The 26,309-nt window shown below is 38.3% G+C and overlaps 1 protein-coding gene and 1 long non-coding RNA gene across 8 annotated transcripts in view; one reads left to right on the top strand and one right to left on the bottom strand.

The window, feature by feature from the left end:
• Window positions 1-26,235, top strand: part of SPTSSB (serine palmitoyltransferase small subunit B) — a 30,303-nt gene extending 4,068 nt beyond the window's left edge. For 2 of the 6 annotated variants that reach the window (XM_067737950.1, XM_067737952.1), the window contains exons 3-4: window positions 7,163-7,259; window positions 24,647-26,235. In XM_067737950.1, coding sequence (XP_067594051.1) covers window positions 24,679-24,909 — 231 coding nt within the window. In that variant the 5' untranslated portion in view covers window positions 7,163-7,259; window positions 24,647-24,678 and the 3' untranslated portion in view covers window positions 24,910-26,235. Of the gene's footprint in view, window positions 1-5,826; window positions 5,964-7,162; window positions 7,260-22,598; window positions 22,716-24,646 lie in introns of all 6 variants that reach the window. The other 4 variants (XM_067737951.1, XM_067737954.1, XM_067737953.1 and 1 more) reach the window with 4 other exon arrangements.
• LOC137224876 (uncharacterized) overlaps window positions 1-26,309 on the bottom strand; it is a 94,876-nt gene that overhangs the window by 44,774 nt on the left and 23,793 nt on the right. Inside the window, exon 3 of one of the 2 annotated variants that reach the window (XR_010943547.1) lies at window positions 17,899-18,357. The exons of the other annotated variant lie outside the window; for it this stretch is intronic. This is a non-coding gene — a long non-coding RNA (uncharacterized lncRNA). Of the gene's footprint in view, window positions 1-17,898; window positions 18,358-26,309 lie in introns of those variants that run through there. 2 annotated transcript variants of the gene reach the window in all.

The raw sequence follows: 26,309 nt of genomic DNA, 5'->3' as shown, positions 1-26,309 counted from the left end.
ACTGAAGCATTATTCATAATAGCCAAAAAGTGAAGATAACCCAAGCATCCATTGACTGATGAATGGATAGATAAAATGAGATATGGAATGGAACAATGGAATATTATTCAGCAATAAAAAGGAATAAAGTACTGATATGTACTATGGCATGGATGAACATCGAAAAGATTATGCTAAGTGAAAGGCTATATATTGTGTGATTCCATTTATATAACATATCCACAATAGGCAAACCTATAGAGACAGAAAGTAGATTAGTGGTTGCATATGGCTGGAGGGGATGGGGGTGGCAATGAGCAGGAATAGGGAGCCACTGCTAAAGGGTACAAGGTGTCTTTTGGGGGTAACAAAAATGGTCTAAAATTGATTAGTAATGGTTGCATAACTTTGAGTATACTAAAAACCACTGAATTGTGTGCTTTGGGTGAATTGTATGGTGTTTGAATTATATCTCAATAAAGCTGTTAAAAGAACATGTGGGTTTAGAACTTGGAGTTCATGAATCTTCATGTACCACCAGACCAATAGTTTATGTGAAGATCTTTCCTAAGGGCCACATGAGATAGACGAAATAATTGAGTGACACAGGGGATACATATTATATGATTTGTATATGTTTACACACCTGCCCAAGCTTTTCTGTTTAGAAATGTCAAATGTCATTGATGCAGTCCTATAGAGAATTTGTTTGCAATGCCCTAACTTTTGGGACTCATCCACTCATTATATTAATCCAAGCTCAGCGAGGCCAGCTGTTCCTCCTGTTTCTAGATAAGTCTAGTTCTTTATCAGTTCTTTAGGCCAGTTGTTGAAAGAGGCCACAATGGGTGAGAGAGGGAGGGTACCTGAATCTCAGCCAAAAGTGTACTTGTCTGCCACACAGACTAACCCGGTTTCACTTGCACTAGATTGGCCCAGAAGTAGAAGTCTTGGGGGTAAAGGAAGAGCTGGAGCGGCCACTGTAGTACTCAGAACACACTGACATGTCACTGCTGGGAAGCATCTCCAGTGATTATAATAATCTCAAATATAGAAGCTCCCAAATAATTAATATTCTCCTCTATTCATCTTCTATATTTTGTGTTCCCATAAACTACCTGATCCTGTAAAGAACTGTGGAATTGGATGATAATGCTTTGTCTAGAAATGGGCATATAAAATTAGTGAGTCTGAGTTTCATGGGGGTATAAGCAACACCTGAACTTGTTGCCAGCAACAGTTATGAGTACACTGAGCCAAAGTATACCTTTAGCTTTAGGGATTCAAATAAGTCTACCTGCATCAGGAAACCTCAAGATTTTCCATTCTCTCCAGGCCAAGTTTATCCTTCCATGCACAAGTTTAGAAGAGCATACCACGCTGATGAAAATGGGTTTCACGCAGTTTTCGACCATCAAAGCTTTTGTAGAGATCCTATTGTCATATCTTGTCAGATTTCTAAAAATTAATTTTAAATGTCCAACCAGTTGTCTATAAATTAAGTACATGTAGGAAAAACCTGATCATAGTTATTACTTATTAATATTGCTTTGATTCGGATTAATAATGCTTTAATTCAACATATTTATTGTGCATCTACCCTGCACCAGGACAGTTCTAGGCCCTGGATGAGTAATAAACAAAACAGACAAAAATTCCTACCCTTCAGGAGCTCAAATTCTAGAGGGGCTGTCATATAAATACATAATTTTTAAGTGAATTATACAGTGTATGAGTAGGAGATAAGGGCTCTGGAGAAAAACTAAGCAGGGAAGGGAACGAGGTACAACTTTAAACTGTGGCATCAGGCTAGGAAGTAAAATTATGTAATTAGATAATATAAAGGTCACGTATGGGATGGGCCGTAAGGATTACCTGCTCCAAGTTAACTTCTCCCCCGAGGAGCCTTGGTTTCCCCTTCCCGTCAGCATTGTTTTACTACCTTGGATTTACTGCTGTTTCACCAAAGAAAATATTACGTTAGACCCAACATTCCAAGCAAGCACAAGGAAGACATAACTTCATGTCTTTTCTAAAGAACTACAACCTAAATAAAACACCGCCTTATGACAACAAAAATTCTTGTTATGGGAAATCATTAGCCTGGGCTTTCAGTTTTCTTGTGGCCTTTCTCTCTTGCTTTGCCCTGGATTCTTGTAGTCTGCCAGAGGATTGTGTGGTAAATAATTAAGGACCACTTTCCCAAAGCTAACACCTTTTGAAAGAGTGAAGAGGGTGGGGGAGAGTTTGAGAGAAAGGAAAATTTCCAGGACACTCTGGAAAGGTGAAAGGAGAACAAATCTTTCAGAACTACGTAACAGAGCACGGAACCCCACAGATCAACTGGAAAAAAGGAGAAAAGCAACCAGAGAGCCTCTGCTTTCCCAGACCTTCCTAGAATCTCTCCTCAGGGCACCTGGCTTAAAAGATACCTGAGGATACATTGTTCTAGTAAAATATAATGGGTGTGGCAGATCTCCTGAAATAGAACTTTTAGAAAATGGCTTAAAAGGGAGCAAGGACTTGATTTTTTTTTTTTTTTAAGTCAAAAGGGAACATTTATTTCAGGCTTGAGGAGAAGCATTTGAATCAAATTAGAAGTCAAAAACCTCCCTGTTATAAAGGAGTTATTATGGAGCATTAGAATTCTCATTCATTTAGTTAACAGATTTTAATTGAGCAGCCACTATGTGCCAAGTACTGGGGGAACAACACCGACCTTTCTTTCCTGAGAAAGGTCAAAGACCTTTCAAAGACCTTTCTTTCTTGAGGTTACCTTATATGCTTTTTGTTGCAAAATAGTCAAAGCATACACCGTGATGAAGACAGAACTTTTTTTTAAATTGGGGTTTAGCTGTTTTACAATGTTGTGTTAGTTTCTAGTGTACAGCGAAGTGGAGTTCCCTGTGCTACACAGCAGGTTCTCATTAGTTATCTATTTTATACATATTAGTTTATATATGTCAATCCCAATCTCCCAATTCATCCCACCCCTCCTTTCTCCCCTTGATGTCCATACATTTGTTCTCTCTGTCTGTGTCTCTATTTCTGCCTTGCAAACTGGTTCATCTTTTTGACCTGCCTGTCCTGACACCCCCTTCTAGGCTGGGTTAGAGCCTCTTTCTATGCCCCAGAGTACCCTACACTTCCCTATCATAGCACTTATTGCACTGTGTAGGACACTTGTGTAATTGTCTCTCCTCTTCTCTAGAAAGTGGCCTGAGGAGAGTGAGTAGGTCAGTCTTATTCATAGTTTATATCCCTAGTACATGCTTACTGAATATTTGATTGGATGGATAGATGGATGGATGGATGCATGCATGCATGGTGATTTGCCAGGTTGTAACCAGAGGTCTTTGCATAGAGAGGCAGCCTGGTGGAGTAGTAATTAAGAGTGTGTGCTCTACATTAACTGTGAGACTTTGGGTCAATATTGAAATTTCCCAATGCCTCAATTTCCTCATTTGTAAAATGGGTATAGAAATAGTGCCTCTATTATAATGTTGTTAAGTGAACTGTCTAAGGTAATACATATAAAGTTCTGGGACATAAGTTGCTCAATAAATATCCACTATTATTACCGATACAGAATGGCAGTTTCCTGGGTGACTGTTTGCTACTCAAATATTGCATCCCTGCCCTTTCAGCTCTATTATAAGATAGAAGGATGTCCATTAGGAATTCTAAACTAAAGTTATCACTTTGGGTTCAAGATCTCTGAAAAGATTATAAAGAGAATTTGGGAATGAATATAAGTAGAATATTGAACAAGAAAATTTGAAGGACTAGAAAAAGAAAGAAGGAAAAAAGCTCAAGACGGCACGTCCAAAGCAATTTTTCTGGGGCAGTAATACCTCTACTGCTCTCACACCCACCAGCCAAAGTGCCAGTTCATCTCTGTTCTGGAACATACTTGTGCCTCACAGAATGTCATGCTCAATAAATGTTCACTGATGCAGAAGAAGACAGAAAAATGGAAAAAAAAATTTATTTGAAGTCAAGCCTTATCTAAACCTAAGAGTGTTATATTGTCTTTTTTGCTTCTTCTGAAAGTTTGATAATCCTCTTTTTGCGTAAGATCTTTAGTCAGAATTATCCTAGTGCCTCCTCACATGCACTGTTTATCTCTAAATAAGATGAAATGCTAACCTGTGACCATCTATGGAAACCTAGTAACTTTAATACTTCCCTCTACTCCTATTAAAGAGAATTCTCTTGGCCTCTTCCCCAAACATGGGGGAATCTGATGTTTTTATCTTCTTCTAAGAATAGTAAACTGCTTCTTAGTTGCAGCATGCAGACTCTTAGTTGTGGCATGCAGACTTCTTAGTTGCAGTGTGCGAACTCTTAGTTGTGTCATGCATGTGGGATCTAGTTCACCAACCAGGGATCAAACTCAGGCCCCCTGCATTGGGAGCTCAGAGTCTTACCCACTGGACCACCAGGGAAGTCCCAGTCATTAAATTTTTAATAGGATATTTTATTGTCTAAAACTTTAAACAAAGAAAAAAATCAGTCAGGTTGGTCTAGTTCTGGTCTTGATGGGCAGGAAAATCAGGTTATAATTCAGGACAAAAATGTTGTTCCACAGGTTTCCTCCATTTAAGAGGAAACCCTGATGCAAACACAAAACAGATGATATGGTACCCTCTCCCCACCCCCATGACCTATAGGGCAAATTCTTTCTCCCAGACTCATGTGAGTCACCATTTTACCTACTTACATCATTTGCGTCTTATGGGTTCAATAGAGTCACCTGAAAGGAATCTCTTAGGAGAAGAAATAAAATGCATGTAGAAAATAAGAGGAACAAATAATATTGTGATAAAAGTTACCAGCTTTGAGCTGTTACTAAAACCAGGCACCATTAAGCATCCTTTACCAATGTTGTGTAATCTTCACAACAACACAGAAATAACTAACCATCTCTGTGTTAGTGATGTCGTAACTGATGTTTACAGAGGTTAAACAACACCCAGAATAACACACTATAGCAAACTCCAGTTTGCCAATTTCAAAATCCATATTCTTTTATTATGGAAAAAAATTTAATGAAGCACATCATTCTCCAATGGGATACTGAATGCTATTATAGAAGTAGTACCTTAGATGTGATGAAAGCTTAGTAATCTCTTCTTAAACCCTTCCTTCTGATGGGTAGCAACCCTCAGAAGGTGCTGTCTAGACTCTGTTTGAACAGTTCCCTAATGGAATTCTCACTACTTCAATCAGCCAACACTTTCCCCTTTAGATTACTCTTACTGTTTAAAGTTTTTCCTGAGTTTTTTGTTTTTGTTTTTGTTTTTGGCCACACCACACAGCTTGCAGGATCTTAGTTCCCCGACCAAGGATTGAACCCAGGCCACCGCAGTGAAAGCATCGAGTCCTAACCACTGGACCGCCAGGGAATTCCCCAGGTTTTCCTGAGATTAACCTCTGAAAACAATAAAACAATTCCAAACCTTTCCCTCCGTAATAGCTTGTAACACCATTTAAAACCTCTTAGATCTTTTAAGACCTCCTTGATATGTCCCTCCCCCAAAATCTTCTTGCAATGTTTCCCATTGGAAACCTTCCAGATTTTCGCCATCTAGCTTCCTGAGGATGTGCTCAACTTGCTGGAGTGACTATTTTCAGCAGCTAGAAGGATGCTAATCAAAGCCAAGAGCTGGTGGCACAGTACTTCTATAAATATATAAGAATATTCGTGCTATGGTCTGAATGTGTCCTCCCAAAATTCATATGTTGAATCCTAACCACCAAAGGAGATGGTATTAGGAGGTGGGCCCTTTGGGAGGTGCTTAGGTCACGAGAATGGGACCTTCATGATGACATTAGTGTTCTTAGGGCTCCAGAGAGATCCCCTGTCCCTTAGACCATGTGAGGACACAGCCAGAAGGTGGCAGCTAGGAACAGGAAGAGGAACTTCACCAGACCGCAACTGTGCTGGCGCCTTGATCTTAGACTTCCCAGTCTCCAGAACCGTGAGAAATGAATTTCTGTTGTTTATAAGTTACCCAGTCTGTGGTATTTTGTTATAACAGTCCAAACAGATTAAGACAATTGGATCACTTATTTGTCAACCATTTCACAACACTATTGGCTCATAATGAACTTGAAGTCAAATAAAATTCCTTAGTCTTTTTTATTTGAACTGATCGTGGGCCACATTTTTCCCTATCTTACCCTTGGACAATTGACTTTTTGAACTGAAGAACAAGACTTTGTATTTTTCCCAAAGTTTTACCCTCAGTCATTTTTGGGACTCTGTAATCTGCTAAGTCTTTTAGAACTCCACCCCATAACTTTGGTTCATCTGCAAATTTGATCACCCTTACTTTCTATGACACAATTCAGATGGAAAAAGATGCTACAATGGTCAGGACAAAATGCAGAGCCCTGGAGCTCACCACTAAAGACCCACTCACCATCTTTATAATGCTTCCCCATTTACAAAACACTTTCACAAATATTATTTCATTTAATTCTTACAATTATCCTGTGGAAAAGATATTATCATCATTCTATATTTGAGAACAAAGATTCAGAAAGACTATCTAACATGCCTGATGTGACACAGCTAATAAATGACAAAATAGGAAACAAGGCTTAGGGCTTCTGACTGTTTCCAGTGCCTTTTCAAAGATGGATGTTTAAATACAGTGATTAACCTAATCTCTTTTTCCTTTTTTTTCCCCCACATAGATATCAACAATTAAATTTTAATAATAATTAAAATTTATTTTAAATAATTAAAATTATGAAAATTAAAATTATGAAACACTTTCTACAAACAAAATCTCACCCAGAAACCTAGTGTATAAAGCAGATTAAAAGCAGGCTACTCTGATAGAAGTGAGATGTGAGATGTGAGCCTCTTAGCTTCTGTCTCTTTGTCCCATCTGGGGCCTCTCCTCAACCCTGCCATAGACGGTAATGTGGCACCTTATAGCCCTCAGAGCACATTGGGAAATCACTAGCCGATGGCATGTCTTCAAACTAAACTTCTCTAAAAATAAATTTTAAAATAAGGCTAGCTTGTGATGCTTTGTTTTTATAATACATTCTAAAATTTTGTGGGAGATCATCTCTCTAAGAGGTTTAATAATCTTTTACACAGAATAGAATTGTTTTAAAGTTTGAAGGCATCTGGGTTTATTTAATTCAAATATTAATTTCACAGATGAAGAAGCTGCAACCCAGAGAGGAGAAGTAACACACACAGAATCATTCCTCAGGAAAGCAAGGACAAGAACCCAGACCTGGACCCTTCTAGGCAGGTAGATTCTTCTGATTGATTATATCATAGAGTCTCGCTTTTAGAAATCTGCCCCTTTTGCCTATAAGATGACATCTTTAACAAGATGAAGCTTCTGGTTCTTGCTTAAGCAACCAAGAAACATTTATGATATACTTGATATTATAATGGCATTTAAGATGATACAAAGGAGTGAAATGTGGCAATTCGCTTTAGTAATGAGGCCTTGAAACAGTGGTTCTTAGCTTACAGACATTACAGGCTCCTTTGAAGTGTATACCAAAAAATGTTTATGCAAAATTCGCAAACATTTCAAGGGGTTCACAGACTCCACAACCCAGCCCCCCAACCAAGTTCTTGGCCTCCTGGTTAAGAACCTCTGGCCAATTTCAGTACAAGTGCCAGTGTCAGGATTACATAGCACTAACTACTGTCTTATTTATGGGTTTGCTGGTTAAAACTGCTTCTGTTTCGGCATCCTTCATTTTTTATTTAAATGGAGCAGTATCTTATCCTGGAAGACCTCTGATACAAGAAAGAAGTAAATGTTTCAAAAAGTACTTAGCTAACCAGATGAGACAAATGAAGAGAGGAATATGATACACTGAAAACATTTTCTTAAAAAACGTTAATGAAAGTAAGCCTGGTCAGTGTTCATATGGGACATTCACTTTCTTTCTGCTTATTTTATTTTTAAGAAAGAAAGAAAAGGAAATAGAGTGGAAAAAACCTAGACTACCATTAGCCACCTACCCACTTTTATTAAATCTATAGTAAATGGGGAAAAAAGAAAAGGTAGAGGGTGTGGACAAAAAGAAACAGATTTATCTTCTGTTTCTTAATCCTTCTCTTTTGCTGCAATATTTTAAGAGATTTATGGTTTTGAAAGAGTTGGCAACAATTTCTTCAGTTCAGAATAGTTTGGGAAGCTCCACTATTACTTTAAAGTTACTGATAATGAGGCTTGATTTTTCTAATTCAAAAAATACTTGTTGGACACTTAGCATTTGTAAAGCATTTATAAAGTCATTTGCATGATAGAAAGAGCACTTTGGAGTGAGAGAATCCCAAGACTGGGTCTCAGTGTTGTTTCCCCCTTGGCTTCTGACAGTAGTGAAGTACAAAAACGTAATGAGTCTCAGTTTCCTCATCTTTGAAATGAAGCAATATACTTTTTTATCTACTCTGTGATAGCCACACCAGAACTGAGTAAACATTCTGAAGAACAATCTCTCTTAAAGTGGCTTCAATCTTAACAACTGATAAAGTTGACACATTTTGCCTTAAAAATGATCTCATTCTCTTCTATTCTTTGTCTGGTATTCATAGGCTTAGCAACAGTACATTAGTATAGTGTATAATGATCATAACAGTTAACATTCACTTAGGCCTTCTTCCTATGTTTTATTCTTTATACTTTACATCTTTTAATCTTCCCAGAAATTGTATGAATGAAGTTCTATTATCATTCCTTTGTTTCCAGTAGAGGAAATTGAGTCAGAGAGGTTGAGCAACTTAGCCAGGGTCAAACACAGACAGGATCCAGAGCCAGAGCTCGTAACTACTCACCACACTGCCTCTCGGGAGGCTTCTCACCCAGCTCCCCATGTGGTCACCGTGAGACTCTGGGCCTCAGTTTCTTCATCTTTAAAGTTGGAATCATTTAAGTTAAGCATTTAGCCATTGCCTGCCACAGTGGTACTTAATAAAGGCTGTTTCTGTCCCCTGAAGAGAATTCCACATTATACAATTCTAGTGGTTTTAAGGAAGAGATCTGAATTCATTTCCTAGGGCTGTTGTAACAATGTACCACAATGTTGGTGGCTTAAAACAAGAGAAAATTATTCTCTGATAGTTTTGGAGGCTAGAATTCTGAAATCAAGATATCAGCAGGGCTGCAATCCCTCTCAAGACTCTAGGGGAAAATTCTCCTTTCCTTCTTTCAGCTTCTGATGGCTTCTTGGCTTATGGCTACATAACTCCAATCTCTGCCTCTGTCTTCACTAGCCTTCTCTTCTGAGAACACTTGTCATTGGATTTAGGACTGACCTGGGTAATCCAGGATGAGCTTTTGCAGAGATCTGTAACTTAATTACTTCCACAAAGACACTTTTTCCAAATAAAGTTACATTCACAGGTTCCAGGATGTAGACATATCTTTTGGAGGGCCACCATTCAACCTACTACAATATCTTAACCCAAATATTTTTCTATCTTGGCAGATTTCTTCTGGTATTCTTTTTTTTTTTTTTTTTTTGTGGTACTGTGGCCTCTCCCGTTGCGGAGCACAGGCTCCGGACGCACAGGCTCAGCGGCCATGGCTCACAGGCCCAGGCGCTCCACAGCATGTGGGATCTTCCCGGACTGGGGCACGAACCCATGTCCCCTGCATCGGCAGGCGGACTCTCAACCACTGCGCCACCAGGGAAGCCCCCTCTGGTATTCTTGACAAACAAACACACATTTATTCAAAGAGGGAAAAGAACATTTCATCTCACCCAGTTTGAGTGTATAGTTAAATTGGTTCCAAATCTATTGGTTGAAAATATTTTTCTTAATATGCCCAGTTGCCATTAGCCATCTCCACATTTACTTGAGAATCAACAAAGTTCTTAGGAAATGAACAATTGTTACTCATTTAAAAGAATAATCTTGGAGCTCAGCCCTTTTCCACTTTTCACTAGAAGCATGCAGGTACCCATGTACCTGGGAGCAGGTGAAAGAGAATGAAGCCAGCATAATATGTCAATGCCGTTCTGACCAGGAGAATGAGAAATCCACTAGGCTAAATTGTCATTGAGACTTTTTTCTTTTGTTATCTCACTTAAGTAACTCATTTCTAAGTACAAGATTGCAAAATCTAATTAATTTAACTGTCTAAAAGCAATGACATGTCTTGACATAGCTCTATCACTCCTGCCTTTCCCTTCTCACCTCCCTCTGCCCCATCTCAGAAACTAGCTGACCTAGAATGCTAACCAATCCAGTAGGGAAATGTCCCTTGATCTGGGGGTTGGCAGAGAGAACACCTCAACAGTGCTATGTCTATCTCCATGACCCTTGGAGTCAGGCTAGCTCTCCACTCACTTTCCTAAAAGCAGTAATAACTGAGATACAGAAGCAGGTCAGTTGAGGGCAGTAAAAAAGCAACAGGCTGTCTTACTATTGTCACAGAAAAATCACACCCATGAAAGTTCAGTGTTGCTGGTCACCAAAAACATTGAACTCATCACCAGAAGCCTTGCAGACAATGTAATAAGAAATAAAGAACAGGCCAGAAGAATGAGAAGGAGAAGGAAGAGGGGGAAGAGGAGGAGGAAGAAGAACAGAAAAATAAACAAAAACAATAAAAAGTTTTATGAGCAAATCTATTCAATGCTATCCAAAAAAACTGCAAAAACCACAACCTAGAAAATTAGTATTAGAAAATACTATTGGAAGAGTCCTGGTTGACAAGCTGCCTATGCAACCGGATTTCTTTCGGCAGAACACTGGGAAGAAGTGCTCAGCAGGTATGAGACAAATCAGTATTGCAGTAACTGACAAATCAGTATTGCAGTAACTCACCTTCCTTGCCCTCAAACTCCTCCTTGGGGAAAAAAAGTCTTCTATTTCTGAAGACATATGAAATATAATGACAATAGGCAGGGATGAGACAAAAATCTTGATTTTTTTTTGTGCTCAGGCTTCTAGCTTCTAAGAAAATTGAGTCCTTAGGAACAGACAGTAAGCAGGTATTTCCTTTACCAAAGTGTAGTTTTGATGGCAAAGAGCTGGGGAAGAAAAGAGAAAGGCAGAACTGTTATGACGTACGTGGCACATAGTTGCCAGGAAAGGGGTTTGTAATAACAGTAGAAAAGTAGTTTCAGTCGAACGATTTAGCCACTTTTCCACTCTTACTCCCTTTTAAATACTCTGGGTTTGGGGATCTTATGAGCTCTTTATTTCACATCCTTGTCAAAAACAGGTAAGCATATCACAGAATTTTAATTCCCACAAGTACTATAGGGAATGAAATTATGAGAATTTCACTGATGCCAAGAATCAACCTAAACAGGTCAACACTCCTCTCAGAAAGTTCTTTGTAGTTCATCAGTTTCCAATTTTCCTCTTATGTCATGAAAGCCAAGAAGAAGGGAACCCCAACTGGAACCTCACAATTATTATTTGAAGACCTTTGGGGTTATTCATTTACTTAGTTTTGGATGGTACATCCAAGCAATTTTGCTAGACTAGTAATGCCCCACTACAAATTGAGACTCTCAATGACTTTTTTTGTTTTTAATTTATTTATTTATTTATTTTTGGCTTTGTTGGGTCTTCGTTTCTGTGCGTGCGGGCTTTCTCTAGTTGCGGCGAGCGGGGGCTACTCTTCGTTGCAGTGAGCAGACTTCTCATTGCAGTGACTTCTCTTGTGGAAAGCATGGGCTCTAGATGCGTGGGCTTCAGTAGTTGTGGCACGTGGGCTCAATAGTTGTGGCACATGGGCTTAGTTGCTCCATGGCATGTGGGATCTTCCTGCGCCAGGGCTCGAACCCGTGTCCCCTGCACTGGCAGGCGGATTCTTAACTACTGAGCCACCAGGGAAGTCCTGAGACTCTCAATGACTTTTAATGACTTTTAAAAAATATTGTTCAGACTATTTTTAAATTGTATTTTTAAATTTCAGTCCTTCTTAATTTTTAGAGTTATTCACTGACATTTAAAATTCTTAAATTGTGGTAAAATACACATAACATAAAATTTTACCATCTTTGCCATTTTTAAGTGTACAGCTCAGTAGTGTTAAATATATTCACATTGTTGTGCAACCAGTCTCCAGAATGTTTTCATCTTGCAAAACTGAAATTTCACATCCAATGAACAACTCCCTATTTCTCCCTTTCTCCAGCCCCTGGTAACCACTATTCTACTTTGTTTCTATGAGATGACTACTCCAGATACCTCAGATAAGTGAAATCATACAGCATTTGTCTTTTTAGGACTGGCTTATTTCACTTGGGATAACATTCTCAAGGTTCATCCATGTTGTAGCATGTGTCAGAGTTTCCTTACTTTTAAAAGATAAATAATATTCCATTGCATGTATATACTATATTTTGTTTATACATTCATCTGCCAATGGACATTTGGGTTGCTTTTGGCTATCTTGAATAATGCGCTTTAATGTGTATACATTTAATGACTTTTTCTTTTGGTCTGCTTTTATTCTCTCCATTTCTATTTTTTTTAATCTTTATTGGAGTATAATTGCTTTACAATGTTGTGTTAGTTTCTGCTGTATAAAAAAGTCAATCAGCTATATGTATACATATATCCCCCTATTTAAACGGTTATTAACATCTTTAAGTCCACTGTTAGTGTTGCAACTCTGTTCACTTTTTACCTCTAAAAACAAATTGGCAGCCCTTGGGAACAATATCTACAGAAGGAAAAAGCCACCCAGAAGCTATATTCTTTCCTCTTTCCTTAGGATAATGGGGTTTTTCTTTCTTTTTTAAAAAAAAATAAAATAGTAATAAAGAGGTTCATCCTAGGAAATGACATTACAGTTAAAATCTTGACCTGGAAGCCTTACTCTCCACTCCCAAATTGGCAGGAATAAAGAAGAATACTTTTCCTGTTTCTTTTTTTTTGGGGCTGCCTGGCTTGTAGGATCTTAGTTCCCCGACCAAGGATTAAACCCGTGCCCTTGGCAGTGAAAGCACGGAGTCCTAACCACTGGACCACCAGGGAATTCCCCTTGCCCTGTTTCTATATGAGTCAATGAGAGGACACCAGGAAAAAGGCAAGATATGTCCTCTCCTATTACAAGTTTCTCTTCCTATTCATAACATCTACTCAGCATTAACCTGTGTGCTTCTCATTTTTAATTTCACTATATGTATCTCCTTTTTGATAGCCACACAACATTGAAATTGATCTAACGTGAATTTGGTATTTCCTAAACTATTATGAAATTTTCTGTTAAAGTCAAATTCCAAGTTTCCTTTCCCAGCCAGAAGTCCTTCATTCATAAATCCCTCTAGAGTCTGTCATAAAATGCCAAACAACCAGGACTGCTTTGAAATTACAGTTACTCAACGCACACTGTGATGCCCAGCGGCCTCAGCTGATAGTTGGACTAGAAGTACATGTTTTCTGTTGTTCTGCTTTTGTTGGTGTTAATGGAAATTGGAGGCCAAAAGGTTGGTTCAGATCTCCACAAAAACACTCTACTCTTGTGTATTACTCAATCCAACACCATACCAACAACTTGGCTAAATTGTTGGTGAGACTTTTTCCTCTTAGTACACTATTTCAGTAACTCACTTCTAAGATTATAAAACATTGAGTAACTTAGCTGCCTAAAAGCAGAAGAATGCTTTGACTTACAACTGTTTGTTTTTTCCTCTCTGAGGAGTCTATAAATTGTGCAAGCAATTCATGAATGTATAAAGAAAGTTCCTTAATTGCCCTATGGTTGTTTGATTTGCTTCTCTGGCTTTGATTTATCACAAACCTTTAAGTTGGTTCTTTTAGCTCCCTCTAAAGACTTGGACTTCAAGTCCATCACTTCTGGTCTGACTTCCAATATTCACCTCAGTATCAGCATGAAGAATTGCTTACCAAAGGGTGACTGGAGAGTATTCTAAGATGACAAGGAAATTCCCTGGAAAATGTTAAGCAAGAATAGAACATTCTGTGAGACACAGAAAACATTACAGTCACCCACAGAAAACTTAGAGCAAGACATTTGGAAACTGGGAAGCCAATAAACTATTGTTGTGTCTGATTTGTACATAGACACAATGTGAGGTTTTTCCTTTAATCATACAAATTTGTATCTTTGTGAATCAAACTGTGTTTACATAAAGAAGCAGTTTGTGATCAGGGCTCCAAGAACCATGACACAAGTCTGTGCAGTGCACAGCCCACACAATGGAATGTGGTGGCCCTGCCCAACACACATTTAAAGATTTGTGTAAAGATTGCAATGTCTTTCAAATAGTGGCTGGTGTTAATGGTTATATACATGTGTTGTTTTGTTATTATTACTCATGTACCAGGAAGTTCATTCAGCAAACAAATAAGGGCTGAGGGGTTTTTTTTCCCTGTAAAATATCCAAAGCACTCCATTGTTGAGGTAACTGTTATAGAATATTCTATGAAGACCCTTTGACTCTATAATAAAATCTTGCAAGTAGTTTAAAGTTGTACCAATCCACAAGGAACAACAACAAACACTACTATTACTATCATTATGACTCTTACAAATATTTCTAAAGAGCTCACAAACTATCCCCACATTCCTTACCATATCACTGAGACAGACTTAGAAGCAATTATCAATTATCTTCATTTTACACAGAGAAGCTGTGACCCAGAAAGACTTTGGAACTTGCCCAAGGACACAAAGTAAAATGAATGAATGAATGAAGAGAAATAAAGATGAGAAGAAAAGATGAAGAGGAAAAATTGCTGTAATAGAATTCAGGTCTCCAGATGTTCTCATCCTGGGATTTTTTTCCATTAGAACCACTTTTCTACCAATCTTAAATTTTTACTCACCTAGAGTAAGCCCTTGTAAAAAGCCATTTTAATGGCATTTAAAATCACTATAGAAGTGCTTTTTAATTCCCCCACAGAGTCCATGAACTTTCAAGAGTATTGGAAACTTTAAAAGTATTTGTCCTATCAGTACCAGCTCCCTTTCATCCTACAAAAAAACAGATTGTACTGAATTTGACAGTATTTAGAAAACAATCTGTCTAAAACTTATTGCCTGAAAGCAGACAATGAGAATTCATAAGTACCTTTTATGTACCCCACATTGTGCTATGGGAATATTAAATAAGTACAAGTGTGGTCCCTACCTTCTACAGCCTTACAATTCAGTCAGCCAACCAGCCCACCAGCCAGTGTATAAGTATCCCACATTCCAGGCACTGGGGATATAGAGATGACCATGGCATATTCCCAGTATTCAAAGACCTCATAGTCTAATGGGGAAACACTGTACATGGCTAATTATAATACAGTATAAAAGCTACAATGGTAACCCATAAAAGAAAGCAATATACATTCCTTGGAAGGGTGGTCTTCCTGACCTGAGAATGTTTCATAGAATAGAGAACATAGAAGCTACATCTTGAAAATGAATAGGATTTTATCTAAAAGAAGAGGGGCACAAAAATATTTCTAGAAAAGAAAAGAGGATGAACTAAAACATGGAAGCTTAAGAGTGAATGGCATTTAGCAGGAGAGTTCAGAGATGATGCAGGAGAGGTGGAGGGATCAAACTGTGAAAGGCCTTACATGAATGTTTCATTTCATAGGAAATGGAGAGCCACTGAAAAATAAATCTATAATTTTAGAAAGTTAATTGCAACAGCAGCATGGAAGATTGTAAGGTGAAAAGGAGACAAGTTGGTAGGCTATTTCATTAGTCCAAGTGAGAGATGGAGAGAGTCCACAGCACTGCCCAATAAAATTTTCTGCAGTGATGGAAATATTCTATATCTGTGCTGTCCAATATGGTAGCCACAAGCCACATGTGGCTAATGAGCACAAAAAATTTAAATTGCCACATGTGACTAGTGTCTGCCAAACTGGACAATGTAGAGACATCTTGGAGAAGCTAGCAGTTGAGATAAGCCTTAAAGGAGGGTTTTTCCAACTGCAGGTTGCAATTGGTGGGTTAAGAAATCGATATGGTAGCTCACGATTGGTATTTTGTAATGAATGAAGACAATAACATAGAACACAGCAGAATGAAACTGAATGGAATAAGAAATAAGATATCAACGTGCAGAGTATTATTTTGAGAGATGTTTATTTCAGTTATATGGGTATATGTATGTGTATGTGTACGTGTATGTACCCTGGATCAAAAGTAAAATGTACTTTTCATCTCTGGTGTGTTTGAAAATATTTGAAAGCCACTCCTTTATGGAAGACTATTATTTAATTATGTTCAAAGTTATGAGGAAGAGTTTTGCAGAAAGGCAGAACAGCATAAGCAAAGTTCATTGGAGTTTGGAATAAGGGTAACTCTGGACCTTTCAAGACTTTCCTAATTATTTTTTTGCCTTCAAAAAACTTTAATAGACTTTATTGTTTAGAACATTTTTAGACTTATGAAAAAATTGAGGTGATAATACAGCAAATTACCATATACCCTGCACCCAGTTTCTGCTATTAACATCTTACATTAGTATGACACATCTTACAGTTAATGAGCCGACGTTGGTATGCTATTATTAAAGCCAATACATTACTCAAATTTACTTAGTTTTTACCTAAAATCCTTTTTCTGTTTCAGGATTCCATCCATTACACATTACATTTAATGGTCATGTTTCCTTAGGCTCCTTTGGGCTGTGACAATCTTTCATACTTTGCTTGTTTCTGATGATCTTGAGAGTTTTAGGTACTAGGAGAATTTAAGGTCAGGTATTTTTTAAGATGCTCTTCTGTTAAAATTTGTCTGGTGTTTTTTCTCATTATTAGACTGAGGTTGTGGGTTTGGGGGAGGAAGACCAAAGAAGTAAAGTGCCATTTTCATGCCATCATATCATGGATACATACTACCAACATGAGTTATCACTGTTGACGGTGGCCCTGATCAGCTGGCTGAGGTAGCGCTTATCGGTCTCCTCCATTGTAAATTTACTCGTTTTTATCACCCTTTTTCACACTGTACTCTTTGGAAGGACATCACTCTGCTCCTTCTTTAAATGAATTTCTTAATTAAAGGAAGCCTTGAACTTGAGTAAATCTATTGAGTTCTTTCCAAAGAAAGCTACTTCCGAGTACAGACACAGTCTCTTTTTAGATACAGCATCTCTCTCTGCAGCAGCAGGCAGGATACTTTTTCCCCTTCTCGGGTTTTCAAGTTCCAAATATGAAGCACAAAAAAAGCTGGGTGATTGACGTAGAATTCCAAAATAAGTTGAGAAGGAGTTAACCCAAATTCAGTTGCAAATCCTTCTGACTTTTCTCTTCAGCCCCGGATTCTGACATTTTAGAAGGAAATTTAAACCAAAATGTGTTAAGTCTTTTTCCCCTCCTCCGGAGGGAAGGTTCATTTTTAGCTAATGTTTAGAAAGGGAAATCCCTTCCTTAGAAAATCCAATAATTTGGAGTACTTTCTTTAGGCAGAGGAGGGCTGCAGGATGAAGTCGTTTGCAGTATTTCCAAGGAAAGCGCCACCCTAACAAATCCTCTGCTACTCATCTTTCATTGTGGTTGCCTAACCTTTTACCACTCCTGTTCCCATGGAGAGAACCAAAACCAAAAAGCCTCCTGAGCAAGCCCAGTCTCTACTTTCGCCACCGCCCCGCACGTTCCCTTTCACAGCGTTCTCATTTCATGACTCATATACATGGGTTCATGAGAGCATGTGGGTTTTTTTATTGCTTTATTTATTCTAACCTCCTTCTCTGTTCAGGCCAGAAGAAAGGCTTGCCCCTGAGTAATGTGGATCACAAGTCCCCGGAATTCACCTTCTCGTTGTGAGAGAGGAGATTAAACTTTACTTTTCCCCACTGTACACAAATCTAGTGAGAGAAAAATACATTCAGTGACATTCAGAAATAAAAAATAGCCATTTACTCTCCAATCAATTATAAGATAACTTCTTAGGGGAATTCCAAGTCCTCACTGTTTTCTACGATCAGTGTCCCCCATTCATTCACTGGGTTCCCTTTAGAAATCACTCTCTCTCTGTCTGGTTCCCAAGACTCTCATAATCCTTCTCTAATAATCTCTTCCTTCCCCCGTTTCTCCCCCAACCTGGCAAAACTCTTATTCGGGTCTTTTATCCATGCTAAGTTGTACACTACTAACAAGAACCTTAGGCTTTGCCAGTTCCCAGTAATACTTGCAATAAATGAAGACTTTGCCAGACCTTCATTTTACTAGAGGAGAAGCTGAACAGTGGGATTTCAGGAAAAAGTCTTGAGTAAGAGAAGAGTAGAGCCTGGGGAAACTGAGAGAGGGTGAGGCTGAAGTCTTCCAGATACCTACACACTTGATTTCAATGTCCTTGATCAACTTTGAAGACCACAGAAAACCTCCATTGGAATTTTTGCTTCTTTCATCCAATGTCAATTCACGAAACACAGGGTATTCACCACCTGGAATAGTCCAGTCACTTTAATTCAGTTTGACAAACCAATTTGATGTCAACCAATTTAATAGCAATTTAATGTTAGCCTCATAGTCTTGGTACTTTTCTTTAAAATGAGTGATTGGGTCTAGGGGATTCTACGGTCCATCCAGCTGCTGATATTCTAGGATTCCACTTTAGCTACCTAATACATGTGGTAAATATTGTCTAAAATATATATTTGTGGAATATATCCAGCTGAATGATAATCCTTGGGGGCAATGGCCATGGCTGTCTCAGTCACCATGGTATCTCCAGTTCCTGGTGCGATTACCAGCATGGTAATAATTATTTTTAATAAATAAAAGGAAGTGGGGGAGAGGGAAAGCCTTTCACCAGTTAGATTCCATCTTCCTATCTATGTATTTCCTCCACATACAAATCCCTTTAATTGATGCTTTGCTTGCATTTTTGCTAATCCTCACAGCAGCCTTAAACATAAAGGATTATTATTTCCATTTACAGATGAGGAACTTGAGGCCCAGAACACTTAAGTAACTGGGCCAAGGTCACATACTCAGCAAGTGGAGAAGTCAGAACTTGAACCAATGCCTGTCCTTAGTCCCAAACCCATTATGAAAATGCAATAAAAAGCACTTTCTAAGCTACAGATAATCCTATGAAAACAGAAATTGTTTCTGTTGTTATTACAAGAGAAACCCTGATAAATCAAGTCCATCAAGCATCTCAGAATGTGGTACTACATGGATCCTCCTGAAGAAGGAGATGTTATCCTGTTTTTAAAACAATGGCCCATGTCTGTGGGTCTATTTCTGTTTTGCAAATAAGTTCATTTGTATCCTTTTGTTAGATTCCACATAAGTGACATATGGTATTTGTCTGTCTGACTTACTTCACTTAGTATGATGATCTCTAGGTCCATCCATGTTGCTGCAAATGGCATTATTTCATTCTTTTTTATGGCTGAGTAACATTCCATTGTATATATAGTTTGGTTGTCGTATATATATATATATATATATATATATATATATATATATATATATATATATATATGCCACACTTATGGTTACAAAAGGGGAAAGGGGGTGGGGAGGGATAAATTAGGAGGTTGGGATTAACATATACACACTACTATATATGTAAAATGGATACCCAACAAGGACCTACTGTATAGTACACTATTCAATATTTTCAATATTTTGTAATAACCTATAAGAGAAAAGAATCTATAAAAGAATACACACACACACACATATAACTTGAATCATCGTGCTGTACACCTGAAACTAACACAACATTGTAAGTTAACTATACATCAATAGAAAAAAAGGAACATTAAAAAACAAACAAGCAAACAAACAATGACCCAGAAAAAGCCTTTCCTCAGGCCTCAGTATCCATCCCTCCAGGTAACAGTGCTGGCCCTTGCCTCACCCCCACTTTTTACAGAGAGCTTCACCCGCTTTGTGTCCCACAGGGGCTCACAACCCTCCCCAGTCACCTGAAGGCATCACCACACAGCTTCAGCTGTTAAGAGTCAAACCCATCCAGGCCACTGTACCACTGAAGACATACCACAATGTGCTTAGGCAGTGTCAACTTTGAATGTACAACCTCATTAAAGATTTAAGAGGGTTTTAAAAATCACCAAGTTTAGAGAAAAAATTAAAAGAAGCAGGAGGAGGAGACGGAGAAGAAACAAACTACTTCCTCCCTCTTTTCCGTATACGGGAAATCACCTTTTAAAAAACATATAATTAAAAACAAGGAGAAGTGTGGTGCGCTTGAATAAAGTAAGCATTTTAAGTCTCTTGTTTACCTTCACTGGGATATGCCATCAGGTCTTTAAGGGCAAGTTAATTTCACATTTGATTGTGAAAGATTAAGACATTAAGATGTTTGCTGTCATCTAGCTCTAGGTTACCTGTGAATAATTAATTTCATGCCATTTTTGTCATCTTATTTCTCAAATTCAGCCTCTTTTCCTAGCTTCCTCCTTAGCATTTTTCCATGCTCTTTCCCCCTATTTAGTGCTAATTCCTGGCCCCTCGTCACTGCATGTTTGTTACATGGTCCAGTTTGCTGCTGCCTAGAAGAGCATCTCCTGTCTGCAATGCCATTTTGGAACAGATTCCTTCTGAGGCTGTTACTACTAAGAGAAAACCACATAGTAATACTCAAAATACCCTTATTTAATGAATGAATGAATTCTCCTTCCCACATTACTCATCTTAAATTGTCTAAAGTGGTTGTCTTAAATCTTCCATGTTGTCCCATAGGACAGCAGTCCCCAACCTTTGTGGCACCAGGGACCAGTTTCATGGAAGACAATTTTTCCCGGGGGTGGGGGTGGGGTGGGGGATGGTTCAGGCAGTAATGTGACATTGGGGAGCAGTGGGGAGCAATGGGGAGCTGCAGATGAAGCTTCACTCGCTTGCCTGCTGCTCACCTCCTGCTGTGCGGCCTGGTTCCTAAAAGGCCACAGACCGGTAGTGGCCCACGGCCCAGGGCTTGGGGACCCCTGCCACAGGAGACTTAAAAATGGACTCAAAAGGAAGTAAAACATATTACTGAAGCAAATCCAGAACCTCAATATAGTGCATATTCTAACAATAGGTTGTAGCAGATGATTTACCAACAATAACCAACTCTCTTCTCACCTTTTCATGAGAAACAATGAATAGATAATCTTTAAAATTGCTTTTCATTAATAAGGGGGAAAAGAATCAAAGAAAAGGGGGATATCAATGCTTTTTATTGACTCTTTTACTTGAGACTGAAGTGAGATGTGACAATAAAGTACTTTTTACATGTCAGAGCTGACTACTGAGAGGGCTGGGAAATGATCCAGCGTAATGTAGAAATGGGCAAGAAAAAAATTTTTTAATCTTATTTCTTTAAATTGTTAGCAATATGTGACCAAGTTCTTACCAGGTATCCAGCTTTGGTGTAATGCATGTTGGTCTGCTTTAGAACTGTCATCTCCTTGACTGACTGACTGACTTTTACAGTTTAACACAATGAACACTGACCACCTCACGGTTTCTATGGCTCAGAAATCTGGGCACAACTTAGCTTAATGCCTCTGGCTCAGGGTCCCTCACAAGGATGCAGTCAAGGTATCCACTGGGGCTGCTCAAGCAAGAAATTTAATTTTTGAAGAGAAAGCAATAGGCAGGCAGTTAATTAATAAATTTTTAAAAGCTAAAATATAGAGAGAAGAAGTCAATGATGTTTCTAAATGAGTAATTTATCTCATTTATAAAAGTAAAAAGAATATTAAGAATATTTTAAACAGATTTTCAGTATATGGTTGATTCTGAATGAGTAACGCCCATGAGACAGCAGAGGCATAGATTTACTGAAATGATTGGTATTCAAAATCATTTCAGTTTGGCTTTAGAATGCAGGGAAGGCAACATGTCCATATGATCTTAAAGGCTCATCCTCTCAAACCCACCACAGCATTCCCCTGTTAAAAACCTTTGGAGCCCCCTCACTCATAGGATCAAGACAAAATACTTTGCCCACTCAGCTAAGGCCCTAGGGCACTTGGCCTCACTCTGGTCATTCCCTTGACCGCCTATCAAGCTCCTTCCCATCCCTAACCTTTGCACAAACACACGTCGATCCCTATGTCTTGTCCATTCTCCCCATCTGACTACTCATTTTATCTGTTAGATTCACAATCATCTCCTGGATTTTATCTCAAATATCTCTTCCCCAGAGACATACTCAGACTGGATTAGGTTTCCCACAGCCCCTTATACATTGCTCTTGCCCTTTAGGGCATAATACAGTAGATAATTTTATATTTGTGTACATTATTTGATTGCTACCTGTCTTCCCAACTGGACCAAGCTTTCTAAGAGGTGGGTCTGGGCCTGTCTGAGCCATCATTCTCCCACCTTCACCCAGCACAGTCTGGAACTTCATATCTGGTGAATGGACTCTCACACTCCTGATCAGTTACCTGGCGCCACCCCAAACTCTGTCTAGGTAATGAAGAGGAGCAAGTGTGGGTATCCATCAATAAGATTTTTAAAAATTAAATTTAGTTTGAAATATACAGTTGTCTCATGGGACAGCCTAAAAGCTCAAATAAGGATACCTCCTAATTTCTCTCTTTCAGCCTATCAGTGGAAAGTCTTGGTTGCTTGGATAATATTGTTCACTGAAATTATCACTTCTTCTGTCATTCATTTTCTTTTAAACCTTTGACCTTTGCTCTTTCTCTGCAACCAGAGTTAGGAGGGAAAAAGAACATTGGAGGTAACTTCTCACTGAAGTCCACCTGCCAGGACAAACCATTCCAATCCAATTACTTCGTCTCCACTCTGGCTTCTAGGAGACTAAGTAAAGGTATTATCTACTTACTTGGATTACTCTGGCCATTATTACAAATAATCATGACCTGGAAACACAGAGACTTTCCCACTTTAAGTTTTTGTGGAAATTTTCCTTGTCAGAAAGGGTTCCTTACTATCAAAGCCAAGTTATTGAAAGTCAGCAATAGCCTACCGTATCCCACTTAGGTCGGGACTGCGAGTCATCTATAATTATTTTTTTAAGTTGGTTACTTGTCATTCATTCATTTACTCATTTGTTCAGCAAATATTTACTGATGACAGTCTCTGTGCCAGGCATTAGGATCATGAGAGTCTCCCCATAGCCTGAGTCCACGGTCTTATGGAGCAAAAACATCTTGCTTTTACTCAAAAGAGAATCAAATAAAAGAGAGATACATTCAGGTCAGAACACAGGAATGATCTTCAAAAATATTTAACTGTGATTTGAATAATAAAAGTTATCAAGGTGGACTTAGATGATGTAGCACCATGATACTCCTAGGAGTAAGCACAGTAGGTACAGGCCAGCTTGTCTCCCCAGGGACACCCACCATGTCTCTGTCTGCAAAATCTTCCCAAGAATCTTTAAGAAATGAATGAATAAATAAAAATTGGTATATCGGGCTTCCCTGGTGGTGCAGTGGTTGAGTCCGCCTGCCGATGCAGGGGACAGGGGTTCGTGCCCTGGTCCGGGGGGTTCCCACATGCCACGGAGCGGCTGGGGCCGTGAGCCATGGCCGCTGAGCCTGCGCGTCCAGAGCCTGTGCTCCGCAACAGGAGAGGCCACAGCAGTGAGAGGCCCGCGTACCACAAAAAAAAAAAAAAAAAAAAAAAAAATTGGTATATCAAAAAAAAAAAGAAATGATAGATGCCCTTCCTTCTAGGAGGTTTTCCACATAGTTTTAACTGTGATCCTATCTGAGGGCCAACAAAACATTTTTATATGGCTTTCATAAGTTCTCTACCCAAAAACCAAATGACCACCCAAAGGTACACTTTGGGCTTCACCTTTGTTTCAGAGGTCCCAAGACCATCTATATGTCCAGTGCCTCACTAGAAAGACTCATAGGACTCAACATATATTCGCACTCACAGCTCAGGTTTATTATAGCAAAAAGATATACAACAGGATCAGTCAGGAAGACAGACACGGTTGGAGTCTGAAGAAATCCATTTACAGGCTTCAGATGTTCTCTTCCTCCCATGAGTGGACACACCAAGTGTGCCTCTTTCTTTACCAGCAAAAAGTGCAGTGATACATGTCAATGTTTCTGCTCAGGGAAGCCCATTAGAGACTCAGCACCAAGGTTTTTATTGGGGCTGCTCACATGGACACTCTTTGCCTGACAATTACAAAAATTCCAGACTCCCAGAATACAGCAGGTATTCACCATAAATTACAGTGTTTGCACTGTCTAGGCATAGTGAATCATCCTTATCCATTAGGGAACAGAAAGAACATTCCAAAAGCCAAGTTCCCAGATGCCAGCCAAGGACCCTTCTAAAAATAGCAGCCTCAGGTTTGCTATATTAACTCTTTTCTGCACACTATTCTTTAATCTTCTACCAGAATATATGCTGTAGGAAATAGAAAACTCACATTTATCTCTCTAAATGTACAGGGCTAAAGAAAACGTGGTTAGACTCAACTGTAGATATTATTATCACTAGAGTTATTACTAGCAATTATTTTTAGATGTCACTGTTAATAATATTATTGCCATTCATTCTAGTAGTAATTATTAGTAGTAATGGCAATATTTTTAATTCCTATGATTAATATGTTGTTATTATTTCCATATAATATTCCTATTAGTAATTCACTCAATGATCATTAACATTCTTTGAAAATTTTTGACATGCTGAGATCATGAAAATATCAGAAGATTCTGTGTTTAGTGCCTTATTTTTTTTTTTCTTCTAATCTGTTACCTTTTTTAACAGGACAGACTTTCTGCAGCTTGAAGGAACCAGCCATGGATTTCAAACGTGTGAAGGACTATTTCTCCTGGCTCTACTATCAATACCAAATCATTAGCTGCTGTGCTGTCTTGGAGCCCTGGGAGCGATCCATGTTCAATACCATCTTACTAACCATTTTTGCTATGGTGGTATACACCGCCTATGTTTTTATCCCAATCCACATTCGCCTGGCTTGGGAATTTTTCTCCAAAATGTGTGGCTATCACAGTACAATTTCTAATTGATCTTGTTTGTAAACTGTGAACTGGCATTACATATGTGTACGTTGCTTACAATGTATTAATTTAGGTGAATACTGTAGCTTCTTTCACTGTCTCACCTGAAAAGCTCTATCCTCTCTATGCACTCTTATATCCTGCCTGAAATTTGAGATAGATGTCTCTTTAGGTTCTTTTGTACGTGCTACATTGTGCATCAGACCATAGATAACACAATGACCTTACCTCACATACCATATTCTCTCAGCTTAAATCTATGACTTTAGATTTTGTTTTTAATTGGGAAATTTCATATCAACTTCTTCTGGGAAGTAGGCTCATAAGAGACCTATCAGAATCATATTTAAAATGCTCTCTTGATACCTATTCTATAGTGAAGGATAAGGATATATTTTTTAAAAAATTGTTCATACACTACTGTCAAAAGTATCCTATCCTTGTTTACAATATACAAAAAGATCTGAATAAATTATATAGACCCCCTAAAGTCTTATTTTCTAGTAACCTGCTGATACCTAAAATTCTTTTACTTCAAGCACAAAAGAATAGGTTGAAGGTAATTATCTCCTTTCAGACATGGTTCATGAATTGTTTCAAATGTCTCTAAAAGTATGGCTTTATAACAGTTTAAAATCAACAATGTTGATTTTAGATGACCCAGTAAGTATTATAATACAAAATCATTTTAAGTGTAAGAAAAAATATACAATCAAAGTAAATTCAGATTCTGTGACTTGTGATGCTGCCTTGCCTTGCATGATGCTGGGGGAAAAGAGACAAGAAATTGCATCCTTTCTGTGCTTTCACTCAGTGGAGGGGTGGGGTGGGGGGAATCATATATTGGGCTACAGGAAGAAAAGCTAATAAATAGGCTGGAAGTAATATTCTACCAGCAGGAACTTGACAGCTCCAGTTAAATGTTTTGATACAGTGGCTCCTTTGCAGAGCAAAACCAAGATTTATTAAATTTCCTTCAAAGTGTTTATCTTAAAAACAAATACAAGTTTTTAATTATACTGCTGAATCAAATGTGAATGCCAAAGGCAAAACCTTGCAGTTTTTCTTTCCTCTCAATAAATCTTAATGTTAGTAATTCTGGAGGGTAAAAATGTAAATAGTTTTTGGACAATATTTGCACCCTTGTTTGTGTTATGAAAAAAAATTTTTCCAAGGAGAGCTAAAGAGAAAAATGTTTGGCATGCCAAATTAGCTTGCATGTTTGTTAAAAAAACAAAAACACATGTTTTGAAGATAAACCAGATCTGAACATGTATGTGTTGATTTTTGCAAAATAAATTAGGTTTAATTTTATAAATAAAATATCCACCTTCAGATTTGCTTTTTTCTCCTATTGCACTAAATATCTAGGTGCTTACATCCATATTTCTCTGCAAACATCATTTCTT

The sequence above is a fragment of the Pseudorca crassidens genome, chromosome 5, assembly GCF_039906515.1.
Source record: "Pseudorca crassidens isolate mPseCra1 chromosome 5, mPseCra1.hap1, whole genome shotgun sequence".
In the NCBI taxonomy this organism is placed as follows: domain Eukaryota; kingdom Metazoa; phylum Chordata; class Mammalia; order Artiodactyla; family Delphinidae; genus Pseudorca; species Pseudorca crassidens.
This window is presented reverse-complemented; position numbering and strand designations above follow the sequence as displayed.